This window comes from Peromyscus californicus, unplaced genomic scaffold (genome assembly GCF_007827085.1).
Source record: "Peromyscus californicus insignis strain IS unplaced genomic scaffold, ASM782708v3 Scaffold_20__1_contigs__length_68692818, whole genome shotgun sequence".
Lineage (NCBI taxonomy): Eukaryota > Metazoa > Chordata > Mammalia > Rodentia > Cricetidae > Peromyscus > Peromyscus californicus.
The window spans coordinates 21,141,345-21,162,533 of record NW_026294503.1 but is presented as its reverse complement, the minus strand read 5'-3'; the positions used below and the strand labels follow the sequence as shown (position 1 = coordinate 21,162,533).

The 21,189-nt window shown below is 38.6% G+C and overlaps 1 protein-coding gene across 4 annotated transcripts in view; it reads left to right on the top strand.

Moving 5' to 3' along the window:
• Taf2 (TATA-box binding protein associated factor 2) overlaps positions 1-21,189 on the top strand; it is a 65,858-nt gene that overhangs the window by 20,217 nt on the left and 24,452 nt on the right. For all 4 annotated transcript variants that reach the window (XM_052747821.1, XM_052747820.1, XM_052747823.1 and 1 more), the window contains 10 exons: positions 1,594-1,748; positions 2,377-2,491; positions 2,784-2,893; positions 3,820-3,885; positions 5,436-5,688; positions 7,939-8,079; positions 11,806-11,916; positions 12,803-12,996; positions 14,837-14,976; positions 17,878-17,947. In XM_052747821.1, coding sequence (XP_052603781.1) covers positions 1,594-1,748; positions 2,377-2,491; positions 2,784-2,893; positions 3,820-3,885; positions 5,436-5,688; positions 7,939-8,079; positions 11,806-11,916; positions 12,803-12,996; positions 14,837-14,976; positions 17,878-17,947 — 1,355 coding nt within the window. The remainder of the gene's footprint in view (positions 1-1,593; positions 1,749-2,376; positions 2,492-2,783; positions 2,894-3,819; positions 3,886-5,435; positions 5,689-7,938; positions 8,080-11,805; positions 11,917-12,802; positions 12,997-14,836; positions 14,977-17,877; positions 17,948-21,189) is intronic.

Here is a 21,189-nt window from a genome sequence, read left to right as displayed (position 1 = left end):
AATTATAATCCTCTGTAACAGGAAAAACAGATTATATCGGGCAGTGGTGGCACATACCTTTGATCCCAGCATTCGGGAGGCAGAGGCAGGGGGATTTCTGAGTTTGAGGCCAACCTGGTCTACAGAGCAAATTCCAGGATAGCCACAGCTACATAGAGAAACACTATCTAGAACAAAAAAGAAAAAAAATGCATAATTCTAACAGATAATGGCATATAATATACATTACCATTCCAAAAGGGAGGAATTGAGGCATAGTGAGGAAAAACTGGACCAAAGCAAGAATGAAACACAGCGGGACAAACTCTGAATTCCTTAGCTCTGTATCCAGTGTTAAAGGGTTTAGATGGCTCTGCCCTTCCTGCTTTTCTGCCTGCAGCACACTTCTGTCTCCCGAGCTCATTCCCCTCTCTGTGTAGCTCTCCTTGACAGATGTCCATGGCTCTAGCACCTCCAACCTCTTGGGATCTCCAACATCGCTAAAGTTTCACCAAGTGGCCTCTGAAGGCCTCCATATAGGGACTTAGCTGCCACACATCTGGCCTCAGCTGCTCTCCTTAACACCAGAGGAAGATTCCACAGCTAGTTACTTTGTTGCTATCATTAAATTTTGCCATATTTTACAGTTTTAGTACAAGTAGTTACAATATAGGAGATGAAATAGTAGAAACAAGGTAGATGGATTACTTGTATAAATATATATGGTATATATGCTTTTTTTTTGACCCACTCTCTCTCCTTCCCCATTCCATTCTGTTCTTCTTTTTTCTTTTTCTTTATTTCTCATTTTCTCCTTGAAATGCTGAGGATCAAATATCTGGTCTTATACATACTAGGCAAATATTGTTCTCAAATGGATAGATGCATTAAAAAATAACAGCTAAATTTTCCCCATTGATAACATTCTTAAAGGCATTTTAAAAGAAAAACTTTTAAAAAATCATTTTTGCTGAGGATGTAGTACAGTGGAATGCTTGCTTAATGTGACTGGGGCCCTGGGTTTAATTCCTGATATTATAAAAATGAAAACATACAATTTTTTCTAAAGATTGAAGAACAGAAATATTAAATAAGAAAAGTGTGCCATAAAAAGGGCATTTATACTTTTCAGAATGGAATAGATTTTAATTAGTATTCTCATTTACGAATTTTCTTTTGTAATGCTAGGTCACATGTGCTAGGTAAATACCACCCCACTGAAACACAGCTCCATTCCTCTTTCATATTTCCTTTTTTTAAAAGTAAAAGACACATAAAATTTATGACATGTTTAACATGAGAGTACTAGGCTCCTAATGAATATTCCTAGTTTTGAATTCCTGTATAAAATTTGGTAGGTATTATATATTGTGCTTCTAATCCTTAATAAATGATATTTTATGTGCACATTGTTAACATTCAGTAATATTTCTATGAACAATGTTCTTATATCCTGTTTAAATATTTGTATGTTTCTCTTGCTTTTAGCAGTTAACTCAAAAAATCTATATGTTACATAATTGCTGTCTTCTGTAAATGATCACAAAGGATCCAGTGCAACCTAGGTGCAGGGTCCCATTGGAAAGGGTGTTATGTGGGCATCTGTCCTTGCAGGTCTTCAATAAACTCCTAAGTCTGGCTAGCACCGCCTCATCTCAGAAGTTCCAGTCACACATGTGGAGCCAGATGCTGGTTTCCACCTATGGGTTTTTGAAATCCATTTCCAACGTCTCTGGCAAAGACATCCAGCCCTTAATAAAGCAGTGGGTGTATCCTTTTCAAAAAGTAGCAGCTCAGCAAAGTGGGGAAGAGAATAAGCGATGGGAAAGATGGGAAAGAGGGAGGCAATCCATTGATATTTCTCTAAAATTAGAAATAACTGACCGGTGACTTGTGTCTTCTGAAGCTCCTTCCAAAAACTGAGTTGGAATCATATGTAAACATGGATGTTTATATTTATAAAATTTGACGTAGTTTGTGTTATTTCATATGAACAGAAAGGTAGGTTCCATGGAGATAAGGTAAGTACTCTAGCAGACAGGCTTATAGTATTACTTGTAAGATGAAATGGTCTGGTGACTTTTAAATGTGTTTGGAGCTTGGCATGACTTGAATGGTATCTTGGAACTTGGCAATTTTTACATTTTTCATTTGAAAGTACTATTAATAATCCAGTGGAGTGGTGTTACTTTAAAAACATGAGCTTCTCAATGTTTCAGGAATTTTGTTTAATCTGGGAAACATTTTTCACAAGAATTTTGACTATTTTGCCACCTGGGATATAATGAAGTGTACTTTGATCTAGTGGGAATACATTTGAAAATTGTTAATATAATAAGCTTTTTTAAAAAGCACATTTTCATTTTAGTATGTAAAATTTCCTTTACAATTCTTCAGAGATCAGAGTGGAGTAGTAAAATTTTACGGAAGTTTTGCGTTTAATAGAAAACGAAACGTTTTAGAACTAGAAATAAAACAAGATTACACATCTCCGGGAACTCAGAAGTATGTGGTACGTGTTTTTCTAGAAGAGTGTGTTGCTCTGTCAAGCACGGTTCCAGTAGAGGAAGGGTTTTCGAGCTGGGGTGACTGATGACTTTGCAGCGAGTACTTGAAGGGAGGAGGCTACAGAGAGAGATTTCAGAGCATGCATCCTCTCGCTTCCCTGTGCTTGGCACCAGCTGAAGTCTCACTCTGTCACTGTGTATACTTTGATATTGTGACTTACCTGCCTTTCAATGTAAGGATATGCATTGGCCGTTTTCTAGCAGTCTGAATGGTATGTTGCTGTTGTTTCTTTTAAGGGACCACTTAAAGTGACAGTGCAAGAGTTAGACGGATCCTTCAACCATACCTTGCAAATTGAAGAAAACAGCCTTAAACATGATATACCCTGCCACTCTAAAAGCAGAAGGTAGGCAGTGAGTGCTAACTCTAAACCGGAGCTGAAACTACAAATCCCACCCGGAAAAAGGACTAACTTAAACTCCAGTTGTACACCCAATGTTTGCAGGAAGAGCATCTTACCTGCTAGCTTTTTCTCCTGTTGTCCATCGTGTTAGCATTACCACACATACTTTGCATCTGATGTCGTTGTTAACGTTTTTGAGACAGGAGCTCATGTAGCCCTACTAGCCTTGATCTTATTTCCACCTCCCGAATATTAGAATCACAGGCGTGCATCCCTACACACCCAGCTCTTGCTTTCTGTTGTTGAAACACCTCTGTCTTTGGAATTATTTTTTTATATTTATTTAAATTAATTTTAGGACATAGTATCACTCTATAATCCAGGCTGGCTTAGAAGTCACTATACTAAACGCAATCTGTGTGCCTCTGCTGCCCAAGTGCTGGGATTATAGGGATTATAGGCTTCTGCTATCATGTCTGGCTTTAAATAAAATTTTCATTTGCTTTTTTTTTTTTTTTGAGGGGGGGCAGGTCTCATGTATTCCAGGCTGATTTGCTTTCAACACCCACTTTCTCTAGCTTCAAGGTAGATTTTGTTGTTCTTAAATTCCATTTTGCTGGGCGGTGGTGGCACACGCCTTTAATCCCAGCACTTGGGAGGCAGAGCCAGGCAGATCTTTGTGAGGTCGAGGCCAGCCTGGTCTACAGAGTGAGATGTGAGATCCAGGAAAGGCGCAAAGCTACACAGAGAAACCCTGTCTCGAAAAACCAAAAAAAAAAAAAAAAAATTCCATTTCATTGTATATTCACTCTTCTTTGGCATATCTTTTAATGTTTCATGAAACCCTGTATTTGAACTTTGACTGCTTAGTAGCTCCATTCTGATTTGGAAATCCCACAGTTTTCAATTTTACTTTTCTTTAAATATAGGAATAAGAAGAAAAAAATCCCACTGATGAATGGGGAGGAAGTTGACATGGATCTTTCTGCAATGGAGTAAGTTACTTAAAAGTATGTAATTATCTTTGAAATGCATGTTTTTAAAACCCCTTAAAGTCAAGCAAAACTGTTAGGAAACAATTAACTCATTGAGGATAAGATATTATGTTCAGACTGGCTGAAAAGAAGAAATGCAGTAGTGTAGGCACAGGCCAAGCCTCAGCTACACAGCCTTCTTGCTCTCTCGGTGGTTCCTTGAGTAGTAGTTCTCAAACTGATATTCATGGGACTCCCTTGAGAAACCTTAAAATGCCATTTCTGATTCATTGTGTTACTTGTGGGCCTGAAGTTTCGATTTCAAATGAATCCAAGGTGGCATTCATTGTGTTTGGGACAGTGCTCCGGAGCACGGTGAGACAACCTCTGTGGTCGCACTGTTTGAATACCACACTTCTAAGTTTTCCTATTTAGTTTTGGTTTCTTGAGACAAGGTCTCTTGTAGCCCAGGTGGTTTTTGCTGAGCCTGGCCTTTTGTTTTTGTTTTCACTTTATTTTACATGCATGAGTGTATTGTGCTTGCATGTTTGTCTGTGTTTGACATGCATTCCTGGTGCCTGTGGAGGTCAAAAGAGAACGCACCAGATCCGCTGGAACTGGAGTTGCAGACAGTTGTGAGCTACCATTTGCATGCTGAGAATTAATTGAACCTGGGTCCTCTTAACCGCTGAGCCATCTCTCCAGCCCCTGGACTTGAATTCTTGATGCTCCTGCTTCTATAGCTGATTGTGATACTGATTGATATTTCTTAAGTATATTTTTATAATGAGTATGTCAAGAGCACCCAGTATTGAACTGAATTGGTATTACAAAGTGGTATTCTTCTGATCAAAATATTGACATAGCCTTGATTTTTACTTTGCGTGTTACTTGAGAAATACATGAGAATAAATTGATGGGCCTTCAAATTATGATTTGATCTTTCTTGAGAGAGGTAGTCATGAGTTTGTTTTTTTGATTTGAAGCAAGGTTTCTCTTTGTAACAGCTCTGGCTGTCCTGGAACTCATTTTGTAAACCAGGCTGGCTTCAAACTCAGAGATCCACTTGCCTCTGCCTCCTGAGTGCTAGGATCAAAGGCATGTGCCACTACCACTCAGTGAGTCTAGCATTTTAAAAGATACTCTATGTTAACTAAAATTAATTCAGTAAAACAAATGCTTTCCTTTTTTTTAAAATTTCTAATAAGGAGTAATGTTTATAGCTATAGTCAGTTATAGGAAGTTAAAGTTTTATCATTTACATTTTGATATCTCATAATTGCAGTAAAACTTCCCAGAGTAATATTTTCAGTGGAAAATCTGGGATTTGGTATTCTATGTGGTAACTCTTCATTATGTAGCAACTCTTCATACCTTTAAAGATCTTTAGTAAGATTGTGAGAAAGTTATCTTAACACATTGAAAAGTTGGTTGAAGTTTTAAAGTATCACTATGATAAAACTCTCAACAGCATGCAAAGCCTGTGTCTAGAGGGGAGACTGAGTAGTGACTGCTTTGTTTTTGTTTTCCATAGGTAAGTTTTAAAGTTCTAAAACTTTATTCTCTCTTAGCGCTGATTCCCCTTTGCTGTGGATAAGGATAGACCCAGACATGTCAGTCCTGAGGAAGGTGGAATTTGAGCAGGCTGATTTCATGTGGCAGTATGAACTCCGCTACGAGAGAGATGTTGTTGCTCAGCAGGAATCCATCCTGGCCTTGGAAAAATTCCCCACCCCGGCATCTCGTCTTGCACTCACTGATATTCTAGAGCAGGAGCAGTGTTTCTACCGAGTTAGAATGTCAGCGTGCTTCTGTCTTGCAAAGGTGAGGTTACACAGGAGGAAGGAGACTGCCCTATGACTGCTGTGCACTTTTTTTTTTCTTTTTTTTTTTTGGTTTTTCGAGACAGGGTTTCTCTGTGTAGCTTTGCGCCTTTCCTGGGACTCACTCTGTAGACCAGGCTGGCCTTGAACCCACAGAGATCCTCCTGCCTCTGCCTCCCAAGTGCTGGGATTAAAGACAGGCACCACCACTACCCAGCTACCAACCATATTTTTAAGGGTAAGAATAATTTTGGTTAGAAGTTCTGTGACTGGGGACTGGAGATATGGCTCAGCAGTTAAGAGAACTGGCTGCTCTTCCAGAGGACCTTAGTTCAGTTTCCAGCACCCACATGGTGTCTCCCAGCACCCACATGGTGTCTCACAACCGTCGGTAATGGGATCTGGTGCCCTCTTCCAGCGTGCAGGTGTGCATGCAGACAGAACACTCATGATCATAAATAAATCAATCTGAAAAATAGAAAAGAAATTCTATGATTGTAGTAATTTATGTTTTTATGTGAGAATACATAAAATTAACACATTTTGATTGTTCCATTGTGGTAGTTATTTTATTTTGGTTTAGGAATTGAAATTAGTGGTAAATAATCTACAATAATTATCTCTATGATTTAACATTCTAACAAAAGTTACTTTATCAATAAACAGTCTTTAGATTAAAGAAAAGTCTGAACAGAAGGATGCAGACAGAAAGTTGAGCAAACGTGCTGTGTACCGAGCACTTAAAGCATCTGCATGACAGGCTTGCTCCCATTTCAGTGGGTGCTGATGCTCTCTAGTTGTTTTGTCTGGCTTTGTGCGCTCAGATAGTAGAGAGAAAATGGTATTACTTGCTAGGGATGCATTTCATTGGCACTTTGAAAAGTCTTGTGATTTTTGTTAAAATCGTAGCAGAGCCATAAAACTACAAGATAAAATATTTAATCATAATTTCCTTTATTTCAGATACTTTTTATAGGCCCTAAAAATTTCAATACTAAGAGTTTTTTTTTCCTTGAACTCACTGAGATCCGCCTGCCTCTGCCTCCTGAGTGCTGGGATTAAAAGTGTTAGCTACCACTGCCTGGAATGAATTAAATAGTTAAGGAAAGGAAATGCTTTAAAGTTTTGAACTTTGAACTTTGAGCTTTGCTGAAAGTCCTTTTCCTGGGGTCTCTTACACATTAATTTGTTTTTATAGCTTATTAATTTATGAATTTGTTGTTGTTTTGCGTCAAGTAATCTAGGACTAGCCTTGCTTACTTAAACATAGCATTTGCTTGGTACATAAAGTTCAGTGTCTCTTTTCCTTTATTTTTATCTTTTGTAGTTTTTTATTGTGCTTAAATTTGAGGTATTTAGATATTCCTTATCTGTGAAGCATGAGTTTCTTTTCATGTGCCAGATCAATTTTAAGTGGCTGGAACCCCAGGGGCACTGCTTTCGGACAGCCGCTTCAGCATGCTGGGCTTGCAGTACACCTGCAGCCTCGTCAGCCCCGGAGTGAGAGACCCGGGAGACTCAAGCCTCTGCGCTTGTTCGGAGTTAGCAGTCGCCAGCCGAGTGTCAGTGGTTTTTTTTTTTTTTTTTTTACCAGCAAGAGTAGGGCACATGGCTTGCATAAGAGAAAACAACCATTCACTCAGCATTGGCTTCTGCTCTTGAGTAGGGGACAGATACCAGCATGGAAGCACTTAAAGGCCTTGTACATGACCTGGGCTAGGGGCAAAGGAATAGAGTCTGTTGTGTACCCTAGGCTGGCCTGGAACTTATCTTCATCATGTCTTAACCTTGCCTCTCACTATTCTTCTTCAAATAAATAATATATCGTATTTGGCTTCATTTTCACTTGAGTAGACTGAAAAATATTTAAAACTCACAGTAATGTTTTTAGTCTTAAAAGCTTAAAATATCAGAATTGCATCTACTGAGGGGATAGGGACAAACCCAGTCAGAGGTCTTTGCAAGCACATTTTCCTTAAACACAAGAGGATGCTGGCATTAGAAGTTAACTTGTGCAGAATGACTGTAAATCACATAGGAGTGGGCTTTTGGTTTATCTTGGGTTTTTTTGTTTGTTTGGTTGGTTGGTTGGGTTTTTTGGTGAGTGAATTTGTATATTTTCTTGGAAATGGGTAATAAATGACCAAGTTGCATTAATTTCCAAGAACCGTAGTGTTGGCTTTTAGAATTTTGTCTTCAAAGTGTATTTATAATGGTGATGCACAGTACTTCATCTTCTGATTGTTTACAGATTGCAAACTCAATGGTGAGCACATGGACAGGACCACCAGCCATGAAGTCTCTCTTCACTAGAATGTTTTGTTGTAAAACATGTCCAAACATCGTGAAAACAAACAACTTCATGAGCTTTCAGAGCTATTTTCTACAGAAGGTACTCCTTACTTCTCTTTGTTCTTAATGATGTCTTTATACTAACCAAATTTTATTGATGCTCACCTAGTAGGATTTTTTATCCACAAACTCTTGTGTATCCGTTTAACTTGGAAACTGTCCATCTGATAGGTGTGTATTTCTTACAAATCTACTCTGCTCTGAAGTTTTTCTAAAGTTTTAAGTGGTTACTCATGTTTATCATTTTATACAAATCATATCTACATTGCTTGTAACGTGGAAAAAAATGAGTGGCCTTTGATTGGTAACAAGGAACCGAGGTCTGGAGTCTGTGCACACCTTTCTGATAGCAGGCCTCTTAGAGTGGGGACAGTACATTCTGACTCAGAAGCAGCCCAGCTCAGAGTGCCAAGGCTTTGCTTGCTTGTTTGGAGACAGACGTCATGTAGCTTTGGCTGCCTGCAAGATCCTGCACTGGGAGGGCAGTGCCAGTCACTGTTCTGCTAGATGCCACATTTACATTTTCAGAAAGAAGAAATTAGATGAAATCTGTAGAGTGTGTTTAATGTTAAATTTACAGGAAGCTTTCTATTAATAAGTTAGAGGGAGACTAGAAGTGTGGCTACATTGAAGTATGGGAAGGTGACTAATTGTTGAGTGGTTTGGAAATCATTTACAGACTTTGTCAGTCAAAAGAATGAAGGCTAAGATTAGATGAACTGGATGAACTAGTACTAAGTGTGGAGTTAAAAGAAGAGAAAAGAGATGAGAGGGTTGCCTTGATCTTAGTTGAAGAAGAGGGCAGCTGCTTCGGACAAGGCACAGTAGAGAGAAGAATCACTGCGATTTGTTTTCTTCTATGTCTAAGATTAGGCACCTCCAGGCTTGTTTGATAGAAAGGGAAGCCAGAGGAGAAAGTTAATATAAAACAGGTCAGGCTTTGAGCAGAAAGAAAGACGTGAGAGGCAAGTGGAAGGAAAGGTATGAACACTGTTTTTCTCAAGCATGTAGAAAGGAAATTTTCTTTTAAGTGAAACTCCTTCTGTAGCTCCGAAGATTGTGGAAGAGGGGCCCAAAGCAATAACAGAGCCCAGAGAATGTTGTGGGACACCTTCTTTAGGGCAGGGCATGGCTGTTAGTTACACTTTGGACCCCTTAGCAGAGTGATTATCAGCGAAAGACCTACTCAAGATAGCACCTTCAGTGTTCTGTCGGGAGGAGTGGCACTCCCTGGGCCCCACCCTCCCTTCGGGTATAAAGGCAGTTAATGACTATGAGAGGGGAGAGTTGCTTTCTTCAGTGGTCTAGCAACTGGTAAGAGGCCCTTGTTCTCATAAGCGACCCTAATGCAACTCAATGGGTTACCCAAAAATGAAATAGTAAAGAAAGAAAAAAGACATGACAGTGAAGGGGTCCTGATTGGAGAGAGGAATAGGATTAGCAGGAGTTGGTAGTGGAGCTCTGTATATATGGCAAAAAGGAAGGTAAAATGGAGGTTAGAGATTTTGCTTGCTCTTTTTTTTTTTTTTTTTTTTGGTTTTTGGGAGACAGGGTTTCTCTCTGTAACCGCAGGTGTCCTGGAGCTAGCACTGTAGCCCAGGCTGGCCTTAAACTCACAGAGATCTGCCTGCCTCTGCCTCTCAAGTGCTGGGATCAAAGACGAGCGCGAGCACCACTGACGGGGCTTCTTTTCTAGTAAAAGGAAATAGACTGGACAGGATGAGAACATATGTGTGTCATAAAGATAGTTGTAAGGCTTTTTGTTTTGTTTTGTTTTATTTTGTTGTTGTTTGTATGTATTTCTTCCAAAATGTGTTTGTGTGCATGTTAGGTTGTTGTGTAAAGTTTATTTCTTACTGTGGGTTGAAGTGAAAAACTTGGAGAGAGAATGCTTTTAGTCCAGTTGACTTTTACATAACACTTGAAGTTGGCAGAAGAGAAGAGTTAATGCCTAAATCAAACACTTCAACTTCCCACGCTAAGGTGCAGAATGGGCAGAGAACAGATATTTCTGTGGGGAAAGGAGCTTCCCCTGAGTTCCTCCTTCAGAACCAGCACTGACTGCATCAGTCCCTGCTCTCGTTGCTGTGACCGAGGCAGCGAAAGGAAGGCAGGCTTTGGTTCGGCTCACAGCTGGAGAGGACGTAGTCCATCGGGAGAGAAGCATGGGGCAGCGCATGACGTGCTTGGTCACATTGCATCTACAGTCAGGAAGCATTGAAATGTGAATGCTGGCTCTCAGCTCACTTGTTCCCCAGTCTGTGGAATAGTGCCACCCATAGCCACCCTCCAGCTAAAGCTCTGGAAATGCCCTCAGAGTCATGCCCAGAAGTCTGTCTCCTAGGTGACTCCAGATCTAGTCACCTTCACTGATTCACTGTCACACTACTGTTGATTTTATTTATTGCCTCTGTATAGTGCCCCTTTTTACTTGAGACAGGTTTTCTTGCTCTGTAGCTCAGGCTGACCTGGAATTCCTCATCTTCCTTCCTCTACCTCCAGGGTGCTGGAATTAGCAAGAATGTACCACCATTCTCGCTGCTTCTGCTCTTTTAAGCAAGAAAATGAGCCTTTTCTTTATTGTCCAGTTTACAAGGGAAAATCTTGATCTCTTCCATCTTCTAAGTAGGACCAGGTTTCTGTGCAGCTGCTCTTCTGTCTAGGGCTTAATTAGCTTTATTTCACTACCAGAATTTACTGTTGTGTGTCTGTCAGGTTTCCACTAACAGAAAGTTGCTTATGAAATGTAAGAAAGAAGAAAGGTACCCTGAATTTCTTATTATTATCTGTCCTTGGTCCACGGGCTGGTTAGCTGTAGTTTGTTTAATGCCTCTCGCCCCTATATCATTAAGCCCTAAAAATGACTGTGGGGCAGCAACTAGCCAGAGATATGCAGAGTAGTGGATAGTGAGGGTGGGAGTCAGAATGAACGAGTGCTGAAATTGTGTGCTGGCTCCACTGGATCACTTAGGAGTGGGTTGATACAATTTATGTTAATGTGAACCAATGCTGAAATTGTGTGCTGGCTCCACTGGATCACTTAGGAGTGGGTTGATACAATTTATGTTAATGTGAACCAATGCTGAAATTGTGTGCTGGTTCCACTGGATCACTTAGGAGTGGGTTGATACAATTTATGTTAATGTGAACCAATGCTGAAATTGTGTGCTGGTTCCACTGGATCACTTAGGAGTGGGTTGATACAATTTATGTTAATGTGAACCAATGCTGAAATTGTGTGCTGGCTCCACTGGATCACTTAGGAGTGGGTTGATACAATTTATGTTAATGTGAACCAATGCTGAAATTGTGTGCTGGCTCCACTGGATCACTTAGGAGTGGGTTGATACAATTTATGTTAATGTGAACCAATGCTGAAATTGTGTGCTGGCTCCACTGTATCACTTAGGAGTGGGTTGATACAATTTATATTATATATGAACCAGTGCTGAAATTTTATACTGGTTCCACTATATCACTTAAAAATGGATTGATACAATTTACATTATATATACTTCCTTCTAGCAAGGGAAGGGTAAGGCACATAGCCTGTAGAATATGTCCAGTCATGAAAATAGTCCCTGGATTTCTTACCCATTTCAGCAGTGATGCTTTTAGATGTGTCTGTAGTGTTGGGAGATGGGATATTAGGCTCCATCTGGTTGTCTGTGTTAATCCCAGTGTAATTCTCTTTATAGCCCAAATTGGTATAATAATGATTAAGTTGGGATGTATGCTTAAAACTTTTTTTTTTTTTTTTTTGTAGACTATGCCGGTTGCCATGGCTTTGTTAAGAGATGTACATAATCTTTGTCCCAAAGAAGTTTTAACATTTATTTTAGATTTAATCAAGTATAATGACAACAGGAAAAATAAGGTACAGTGTTTTTCTCAATGAATATTACAAAGTACCCAGTGATACTTGTTTTAGGATAATGTATGGGGGCCTCAGTCTCCAGGACTGCAGTAAAAGAAAGGAAGTCATTTGTGAACGCCCGATACCTTTCTAGAGTTAGAGGCACAGGACATGATTTAATGGAATAACCAGTGAGTGCCTGTGTGTGTGTGTGTGTGTGTGTGTGTGTGTGTGTGTGTGTGTGTTTCAAAAAGCTTCTGAAGGAGGTTAGAATATTGAGGCAGCTACAGTTTGAAGAACAGAAGAGGAAGAATGTATAGTAAATCAAACAGTAACTGTCATTATTCTGTGCATGTAGACTGTAATGTTTCTTTTTAAAATAGTGTTGTTTTAAGGAATATGGTGTTACTGATAGTTTTGATTTTTTTTTTTTTTTTTTTTGATTCTCTTCTGGGATTTTTTGTGTTTTGAAATACATGGTTCTTCCAAGTTGCTTTTCTTTAAGCTGAGTTAGTTTCTTTCTTTCATTCTTTCTTTATCTTTTCTTTTTTTGGACTGTAATCTTGTAGATGATCTGGTTAGGAGACTGCAGGGTGATCTTACACATAGTGAGTGCTTAATATACTAATAGATCACTGACGATTGCAGCATTTTCACATTTTTCCAAATCATAAGTCTGTACAAAGGATAGGTTGATATTTACTAGAAAACTTGCTGGTAAATACATGATTTCACTGTGTGTGTGTGTGTGTGTGTGTGTGTATGTTGCTAGTGATGAACTCAGGGCTTTGTGCATACTAGAGATGTGCTCTACTTCTAAATTGAAATGATTTAAAGTTGTATGTGTTGTATTAATGTCTCATGGAAAGGCTTAATTGTATCTGTTCTTAATTGTTCTTTGGCTTAGTTTTCAGATAACTATTATCGTGCAGAAATGATTGATGCCCTGGCTAATTCTGTTACACCTGCTGTCAGTGTGAATAATGAAGTTAGAACTTTGGATAACTTGAATCCTGATGTTCGACTAATTCTTGAAGAAATAACCCGGTTTTTGAATATGGAGAAACTTCTCCCAAGTTACAGACACACTATCACTGTCAGGTGTTGCTCAGCCCTTTGCTGCTCCTTTAGATGGATTTTATTTCCACAACTGTACCCTTATTCCATTAGATTAACTTGGGGAAAATTAAAGTAAAAATGAGAAATTTAACTTTCTGATACTATCATCTCCAGATAAATAGATAATATTTGGAAAATAGTCTTTAAAGTTTTTTTCTTTGTAATGGAATTCTAAATTTATAATACTATATGTATAGTTTTATAAACAGTTTCCATTGTATGTATCCTCTAATTTTCTAAAAATATATATTGTTTTGTCCTTTCATGCATGTGCACATACACACATACAAGCACATGGTTTGTGGGGCACCTGTGCTGTGTTGCATGTGTCCTGGTCAGAGAACAACTTTGTGGATTTGATTCTCTCTTTCCACCTTTGTGTGGACTCAGGATGGAACTCAGGTTCCCAGGCTTACACCTGTCAAGTGCCTTTACCTGCTGGGCTGTCTCACCAGCCTAGACATTCTTCATAAGAAAATATTTTGTCAGGATTATTTTTTATACCATCACTAGTGTGTGAAGAACCCCATTTGTCTTTGAAACTGGTCTCATGTAGCCCAGCCGATGTAGCCACGATAACCTTGGTAACTCCTGATCCTCCTGCCTTCCCTTCAAAGTGCTGACATGCATCAGACCTAGCTTGTTATCCTTCTTTTCAGAACTGCAGTTCTCTGTCAGCTTTTTTCTGAGTTTGCTAAAAGTTGATTACTAATTATAAAAAAAAAATCAGCTCCCTTATTCTATTTATTATTATTATTTTTTTTTCTTTTTTTTGAGACAGGATCTCACTATGCCTTTCTTGCTGTCCTGTATACCAGGCTGGTCTCGAACTCAGAGATCTGCCTGTCTCTGCCCTCCAACTGATTCCACCCCTAGCCCCCACTTGTACAAGTGCTGGGATTAAAGTGTGTGTCACCACACCCAGCTAACCTTCCATTTTTATGGTGAATGAATAAGATTTCTGGAGAAATTATCTAAATTATATTTTTATTGCTAAGTACTTTATTCTGGAGTGTGGTTTTATTGACATGTATATGGCTCTAAGATTCTAAACATATTGAAATTTGTTTTTATGCTATTTAGATATTATTGAAATTTTATCATACAAATTGAACATTACAGAATTTAATGTGCATTCAAAAGAATTTTTTTGTTTGTTTGTTTGTTTCATTTTGTTTTGTTTTTGAGACAGAGTTTTTCTTTATAACCCTGGCTGTACTGGAACTCTGTAGATGAGGCTACACTCAAACTCAGATATCTGCCTGCCTTTGCCTTCTGAGTGCCAGGATTAAAGGTGTGCACCACCACTGCCCAACTCAGTATATTTACATATTTACAACAACCACTGCCCAGCAAATCATGAGTCTTTTTTTTTTTTTTTTTGGTTTTTTTGAGACAGGGTTTCTCTGTAGCTTTTCACCTTTCCTAGAACTCACTTGGTAGCCCAGGCTGGCCTCGAACTCACAGAGATCCGCCTGGCTCTACCTCCCAAGTGCTGGGATTAAAGGCGTGCACCACTGACGCCTGGCTCATGAGTCTTTTAAAAAATTGTTCCTGTTTGATTTTATGTGTGTGTTTTGCCTGCACGAACATCTGTGGGCATCAGATCTCCTAGAGACAGGTGTGAACTGCCATGTGGGTGCTAGCTGGGAATCCAATCTGAGTCCTCTGGAAAAGCAGCCAGTGCTCCTAACTGCTGAGCCATGTGTCCAGCCCCCCATAAATAAGGATTTTAATTGACTGACAAATGAATCTCTAATACTGAAGCAATAAATTTAGTTCATGATACTTCACAGGAAGTAATTTACTTTTTTCTCACTAGTTGCTTGAGAGCCATAAGAGTGCTTCAGAAGAATGGACATGTGCCAAGTGATTCATCTCTTTTCAAATCCTATGCGGAGTACGGCCATTTTGTGGACATCAGGATCGCCGCTCTAGAAGCTGTTGTTGATTACACAAAAGGTAATAATACCGTCCTGGTGGTGCTTGTTCCAGCTTAGAGAGAAATACGTCTTCATAGCACATGCAGTGCACAGATTTTCATTGTTGTGACTTTTTACAGCGTACATAGTGGATTGCACTGTGACATTTTCACACTTATCCATTATTGTTAAATTCTTGGCTCACTGACTTAGTTTGGTGATGATAGGAAAAAATAAAATACAGATATCTTTAACTAATGGGAGAAGCCAGCATATTATATAAATTCAATTTTACATTATTTTTAAAAATAAGAGATTTGGGGAAAATATCTAAGGATTCAATGAAATAGTGTACAAGTGTGTAAAAATTTGTAACTATGCAAACAAAGCAAGAGAGTAACTTCTGCAGGAAAATTAGGTTAGGCCTCAAGTTGAGAGAAATAAAGAGTGTGACAGTCAAAGGAACAGTACATATTTAAAACATTTTCAGAAAATGGGATGATTAAGATAAATAATAGAAATATTTCACAAAAATGGAGGCTGGAAAAAATAATTCAGGAAACAATGGAATTCTCTGAGAAGTGAAAATTAAAGTGACATAAGCTAGCCTCTACTGCAGTTTTAATTGTGAGTTCCTGGACATAATCAGAAGCAAGGTGGTGTACAGAGTCTAGAGGTCGCATATGGGACTCTATTGAAGCCTACACCTGTTTCTGATTTTCTCCTATGCTGAAATCTCTTCCTAATTCTGCTTTCTTCATGATTCAGTCTGCAAAAACATAGTCTAGTCAGCTTCAGATTAGGGAGTCAGAAGACAGTAAACCACACAGCTGTGTGAGTTTTAGATTCTCTACTATATGTTGCCAATTTGTCATTTACATTGGGGAATTAAACATACATACAGTTCATGTGTAACTTTTTTTTCCCCAAGATTTTATTTTGGGCCAGGAATAAGTTGTACATGCTTGGGAGGTAGAGGTTGGAGGATCTCTGGGAGTTAGAGACCAGCCTGGTCTGCATAGCAAGTTCCAGGCCAACTAGGGTTATATAGTGAGGTCCTATCTCAAAAAAAAAAGAAGTTTCATTCTTTTGGTTTTGGTGTTTGGTTTTTGGTTTGTGTGTGTGTGTGTGTGTGTGTGTGTGTGTGTGTGTGTGTGTGTGTGTGTGTGTGTGTGTGGTGGCACTAGGGCCAGAAGACGTATTCAGATGTATATATGATCTCAATCTAAAAGTCAAGCTTGTAACGGAAATATTGGGAGAATAAAGAAGCTGAAGTATACTGAGCTCTGTTTAGAATAAAAGGAAACAGGAAGTTCCATAGGGAGTTTGTGAACTAGAAACATGTATGATTAAGTCTTTTTACATTTTATAAATTTCAACAGAAATGCCTAGAGACAGGAAGCAGAGAGAGTAGCAACCATATTGTGTTTATATTGTATGTTTGCCTTGATTCAGAAAGAGCTATCATTTAGTATCCTTTCATTTAAGAGATGATATAAATATGATTTGTTGTTGTTAAGTGAGTTATTTGACAAGCAATAAACATATATAATTCTGTGTCTCTATATATTTTTTGATATTTTGCCAGCTTAAAATCTAGACTTGTTGAAATCATGTATTTGTTAGCCTAACCTTCTTTCTTAAGGTAGATGAAGGATATGTCTCAGAAATATGAAGAATTCATGAGTTAATACTACCAAAAATGAAATAGAATACTAATGTCTCCAAAAGAGTACAAAACTAATAAGTATAATTTAAAAATTTGAATGGTGCTTAGGTATGAACCATGAATTCTGTAGCTTAAAATATTGGTGCTCATATTAGAAGATGAAAGAAGGAAAACTATCATGCCTAAAAATTTGTAAATAAAGCTTTTCAATTCTTAAAAATTTGTTGAAAAGGTGATTGGCAATAGTAGTATGTCATTTTATGTCAGTTATAGTCATAACATGTAGCATGAATCTTAAAGAGTCTTATTAATAAAATCAAACTCGGAGCCAGGTATTGGGGTGAATGCTGGAAGATCAGAGAAGCAGAACAAGCCACAGCTTCCTCACTTGCCGATTCCTCAGCTGATCCTGTTTTCTCAGACTGGATGCCTCTTAGCTGAACTGTGCTGCTCAAAAGCCTAAAAGCTTAACCAGCCTAGTTCCTGGTTTTCACGCCTTATATACCTTTCTGCTTTCTGCCCTCACTTCCTGGGATTAAAGGCTCACTTCTTGGGATTAAAGGCATGAGTCTCCATGCTTGGCTGTTTCCAGTGTGACTTTAAACTCACAGAGATCCAGATGGATCTCTGCCTCCCAAGTGATAGGATTAAAGACGTGTGCGCCACCATTTTCTGGCCTCTATATCTAGTGGCTGTTCTGTTCTCTGACCCCAGATAAGTTTATTAGGGCACACAATATTTTGGGGAACACAATATCACCACAATAACACGTAATTGTAATTGCCTTTCTGACTGGCTTGGATCTTAGTGGAAGGAACCATGTGATCAGAAACGTTTATATTTATGATGCTATTGTATGTCAAGCCTCTCAGGGATTTAAGCATCTAAAAAGTTAGGCATATTTTGTCCAACTAATTGTGTCTAGTTGATGGCTTTTAGTGAGTTAAAACTTGTATTGGTGTTTGGTTGAATTTTAGTTTGAGCTACATATGGGGCACTATTTTTTGGTACTATTTTGTATTGGTCTTTGGCTGAATACGTACTAGGTACTATTTTTGTTCTTGGTTACACATGGCATGGTGCTCATGAAAGTTACTGGCCTAGTGCATACAGTTAGAAAATAAGAAAGGAGTGCTAATGGCTTACTTGGACCCTTCAGCTACATGACAGTCCAGCTAAGAAGCCTCCTTATATAATGTCCCTGCTTACTAGCACTTGCTCTTTGATTTGTTATAATTAACCCTACGTATATTTACTCATTTTTACTTTCAGTGGACCGGAGTTATGAAGAACTTCAGTGGCTACTTAATATGATTCAGACTGATCCTGTACCTTATGTAAGGTTAGTTTATGTATTGTAATATCTTGGTTATGAGTCCTGAAGTGGGTTGATTCATTTCTAAAGATTGTACCTGGAAAGATATTTATGTTTATGATTTTTAAAAATATGGAAATGGGTTCTGTAGCGATATCCACAGCAGAGTTCTGTATTTTTAAAGCCTTTTTCTTTTTTCTTTTCTTTTTTTTTTTTTTGGTTTTTCGAGACAGGGTTTCTCTGTGTAGCTCTCCTGGAACTCACTTGGTAGCCCAGGCTGGCCTTGAACTCACAGAGATCCGCCTTTTTTCTTTTTAAAGAGAGGGTTTCTCTGTAGACCAGGCTGTAGACTCAGAAATCCGACTGCCTCTGCCTCCCAAGTGCTGGGATTAAAGGCGAGCGCCACCACCGCCTGGCCCTTTTTTTTTTTTTTTTAAAGATTTATTTATTTATTATGTACACAGTGTTGTGCCTGCATGTATCCCTGCAGGTCAGAAGAAGGTGCCAGATCTCATTACAGATGGTTGTGAACCTCCATGTGGTTGCTGAGAGTTGAACTCAGGACCTTTGGAAGAGCAAGCAGTGCTCTTAACCTCTGAGCCATCTCTCCAGCCCTTTTTTTTTTTTTTTAATTAAATTTATTTATTTATTTTACATCTCTTCCACAGTTTTCCCTCCCTCCTCTTCTTCCATTCCCTCTGCCTACCTCCCCTCCCCCCAATCCACTCTTCCTCTGTTTCTGTTCAGAAAGGGGCAGGCCTCCCAAACCTATCAACAAAGCGTGGATATCAAGTTTAAAGCCTTTTTCTTATTTGATTTTAGAAAAACATTTTCAAAATACATTGTTAATAGTGTGTAATGCATAGGGATGATGCCTTGTGTGTCCCAACTTATAATTGATTTCACTATTTATGTCATTTTGGGAGCTTATTTCAGGGCATCCTGATTTTTGCTCATTTAACATTTTTTTTTACATTTATTTATTTTGTCCATGTGCATGCATGTGTATCACAGCAGCATGTGGAGGTCAGAGGACAAGTCTTTACTCCTGGAGCCATGTCACTGCCTCCCATGTCTTTGTTTCATTTCATTCAAAGCCTTCATTTTTATTACAGTTGACATTTTTTAAAATCTTAAGAAGCTAAAAGAACTGCAGGCTTGATGTGGCTTCTGCCTTTGTATTTATGCTTACCTCTAGTCGCTGCGTTTATTCCTGCTGTTTTCTTTTACACAGTGGGGTTTTTATTTAAGAATTCAATTTAACTATTTCTGTCTTCCTTTTTTTGCACATAGTAGACACGGGTTTTATTTGATTTCATGTTATGACTTCATAGAACAGAATTTTAGAGCTGAAGAACAACTCACAGCTATTTGAGCTAGAGACAAAAGACTTTGACCTGGAGACCTTAAATGGTTTGTTCAACTTTCTGCATCACTTGGCACACAGTGTTCTTTTAGAATGACATAAACTCTGCTTTTTCATATCTGAAATGCCTCTGGGTGTGAGTAGTCTGTTCAAGAGCCTGGGCATTTTATAGCAGTGACTTCTTAGTTAGTAATTGTATATTTCAATGTTTTAAGTAATGCTTTTTACACAAATTTTCATATGAAATTTTGTTAAGATTTTAATGTTCTTGATTTGTGATCTATATTTTGAATAATCTGTTCTTGTGAGTGATACAAAGTTGAAATGCAGAGAAAAAAATCTATTAGCTTCCCATTTTGAAGTATAGAGCATAGAATACAGCCTCATTCCTTTATCTAAAATGGTGCATGCACTTAAGTCATTGGTAGCAACTGGGAACAGATGCTATAAATGCAATATAGACAAAGCTTACCATGTATCCATTTGTTTTCAATTTGCATAATTAAAAAATTTACATCTGTGTTTCTGAGAACTTGTTTTAAAGACTGAATATTTAAGAACTGTTTCAGAGAGCACTTGGGGCAGATTGTCGTGAGTTTGTGATATTTGAAGTTACTGTATCACACATGGTGTCTGCACTGAGTGCTTTTGAACTGTCATTTTGAGTTGCTTTGGTTCATTCAAATGTCAAGAGCACTATTTGCAGTCTGGACTGAAAATCCATTTAGAGGTATGCTTCATAGTTATGTTTAGCATGTTTTCTTCTTAATTTACATACTTATGTCCCCATTAGAGAAACTTCTCCTTTAACATCACCCTACATATAGATTACATTAAATCACACACAGTTGCACAAGTTTGCAGTTAAGGGCTGGCGAAATAACTCAGCAGGTATGCTGTGCTAGAGATGAGAGCTGACTCCTGCAAGTTGTCTTCTGATGTCTGCACACATGCCATGGCGCGCACACACACCCTCACTACCACACAACAGAATAGCAAAGGTTTTTATTTTTCAAGTCTCATTTTTAGAAAGTCATTATGGCAATGAATGGTCACAGGATAAAAGTGTTTCCACACAGTGATTGTTTTTCTATTTTGGTGTTTTCTATTTTGTTTTAGATAGGGTCTTGATATATATAGCCTTGGCTGTCCCAGATTTTATCATGTAGACCAGACTGGCCTTGAACTCACAGATCTACCTGGCTCTGCCTTTTGAATACACTACCATGCTTTGTGTTTTTAATGAACTTCATTCATTTATTTTTATTTTGCTTTACTTCGCTTGAGGCAGTCTTACTGTGTAGTCCAGGCTGGCCTCGGCCTCTGCCTCATGAGTGCTGGGACTGCAGGTGTGTACCATGATGCCCTGCAAGTATTGTTTTTCGTTTCTTAGTTTTGTGTTTCTTGGGGTTTTGTTTTTGTTTTTGTTTGTTTGTTTTTATAGTATGTCTTCTTTTCCATTCTCATTGCTGTCACACTTGTAAAAACTTACTTGAGTAAACATCACGTGACTGCTTGTTCTGTAGAACTAGTGGTAAGACCTAGATACTCAGGTGTGTAACTCTGTTTACGTCATTGGCATTTTCCTGTCCTGTTCCAAACAGAAGCATTCTGTTCTTACGGGCTTTGTGGGTTTTAAAACTCGTGGTAAAATGGCCCTCGATGAGAATGACAACTTTTGAAGTATATAGATTTTCCATTCCTGTTTTCGTCACAGGATACTTCAGAATTCGCTTATGTAAAGGTGTGAGGTTGCCCAGAAGTCAGAAGCAGGGAAAACTCCCATGACTTGCAGTTCCTTTTCCGCTTTAGAATTAAATGTGGTGTCTACAGAGATACTCCGTGATTCCCTGGACTGGTGCAGTTCCCTCAAGTCATATTCTCCCATAAAATCCCGCAGTCC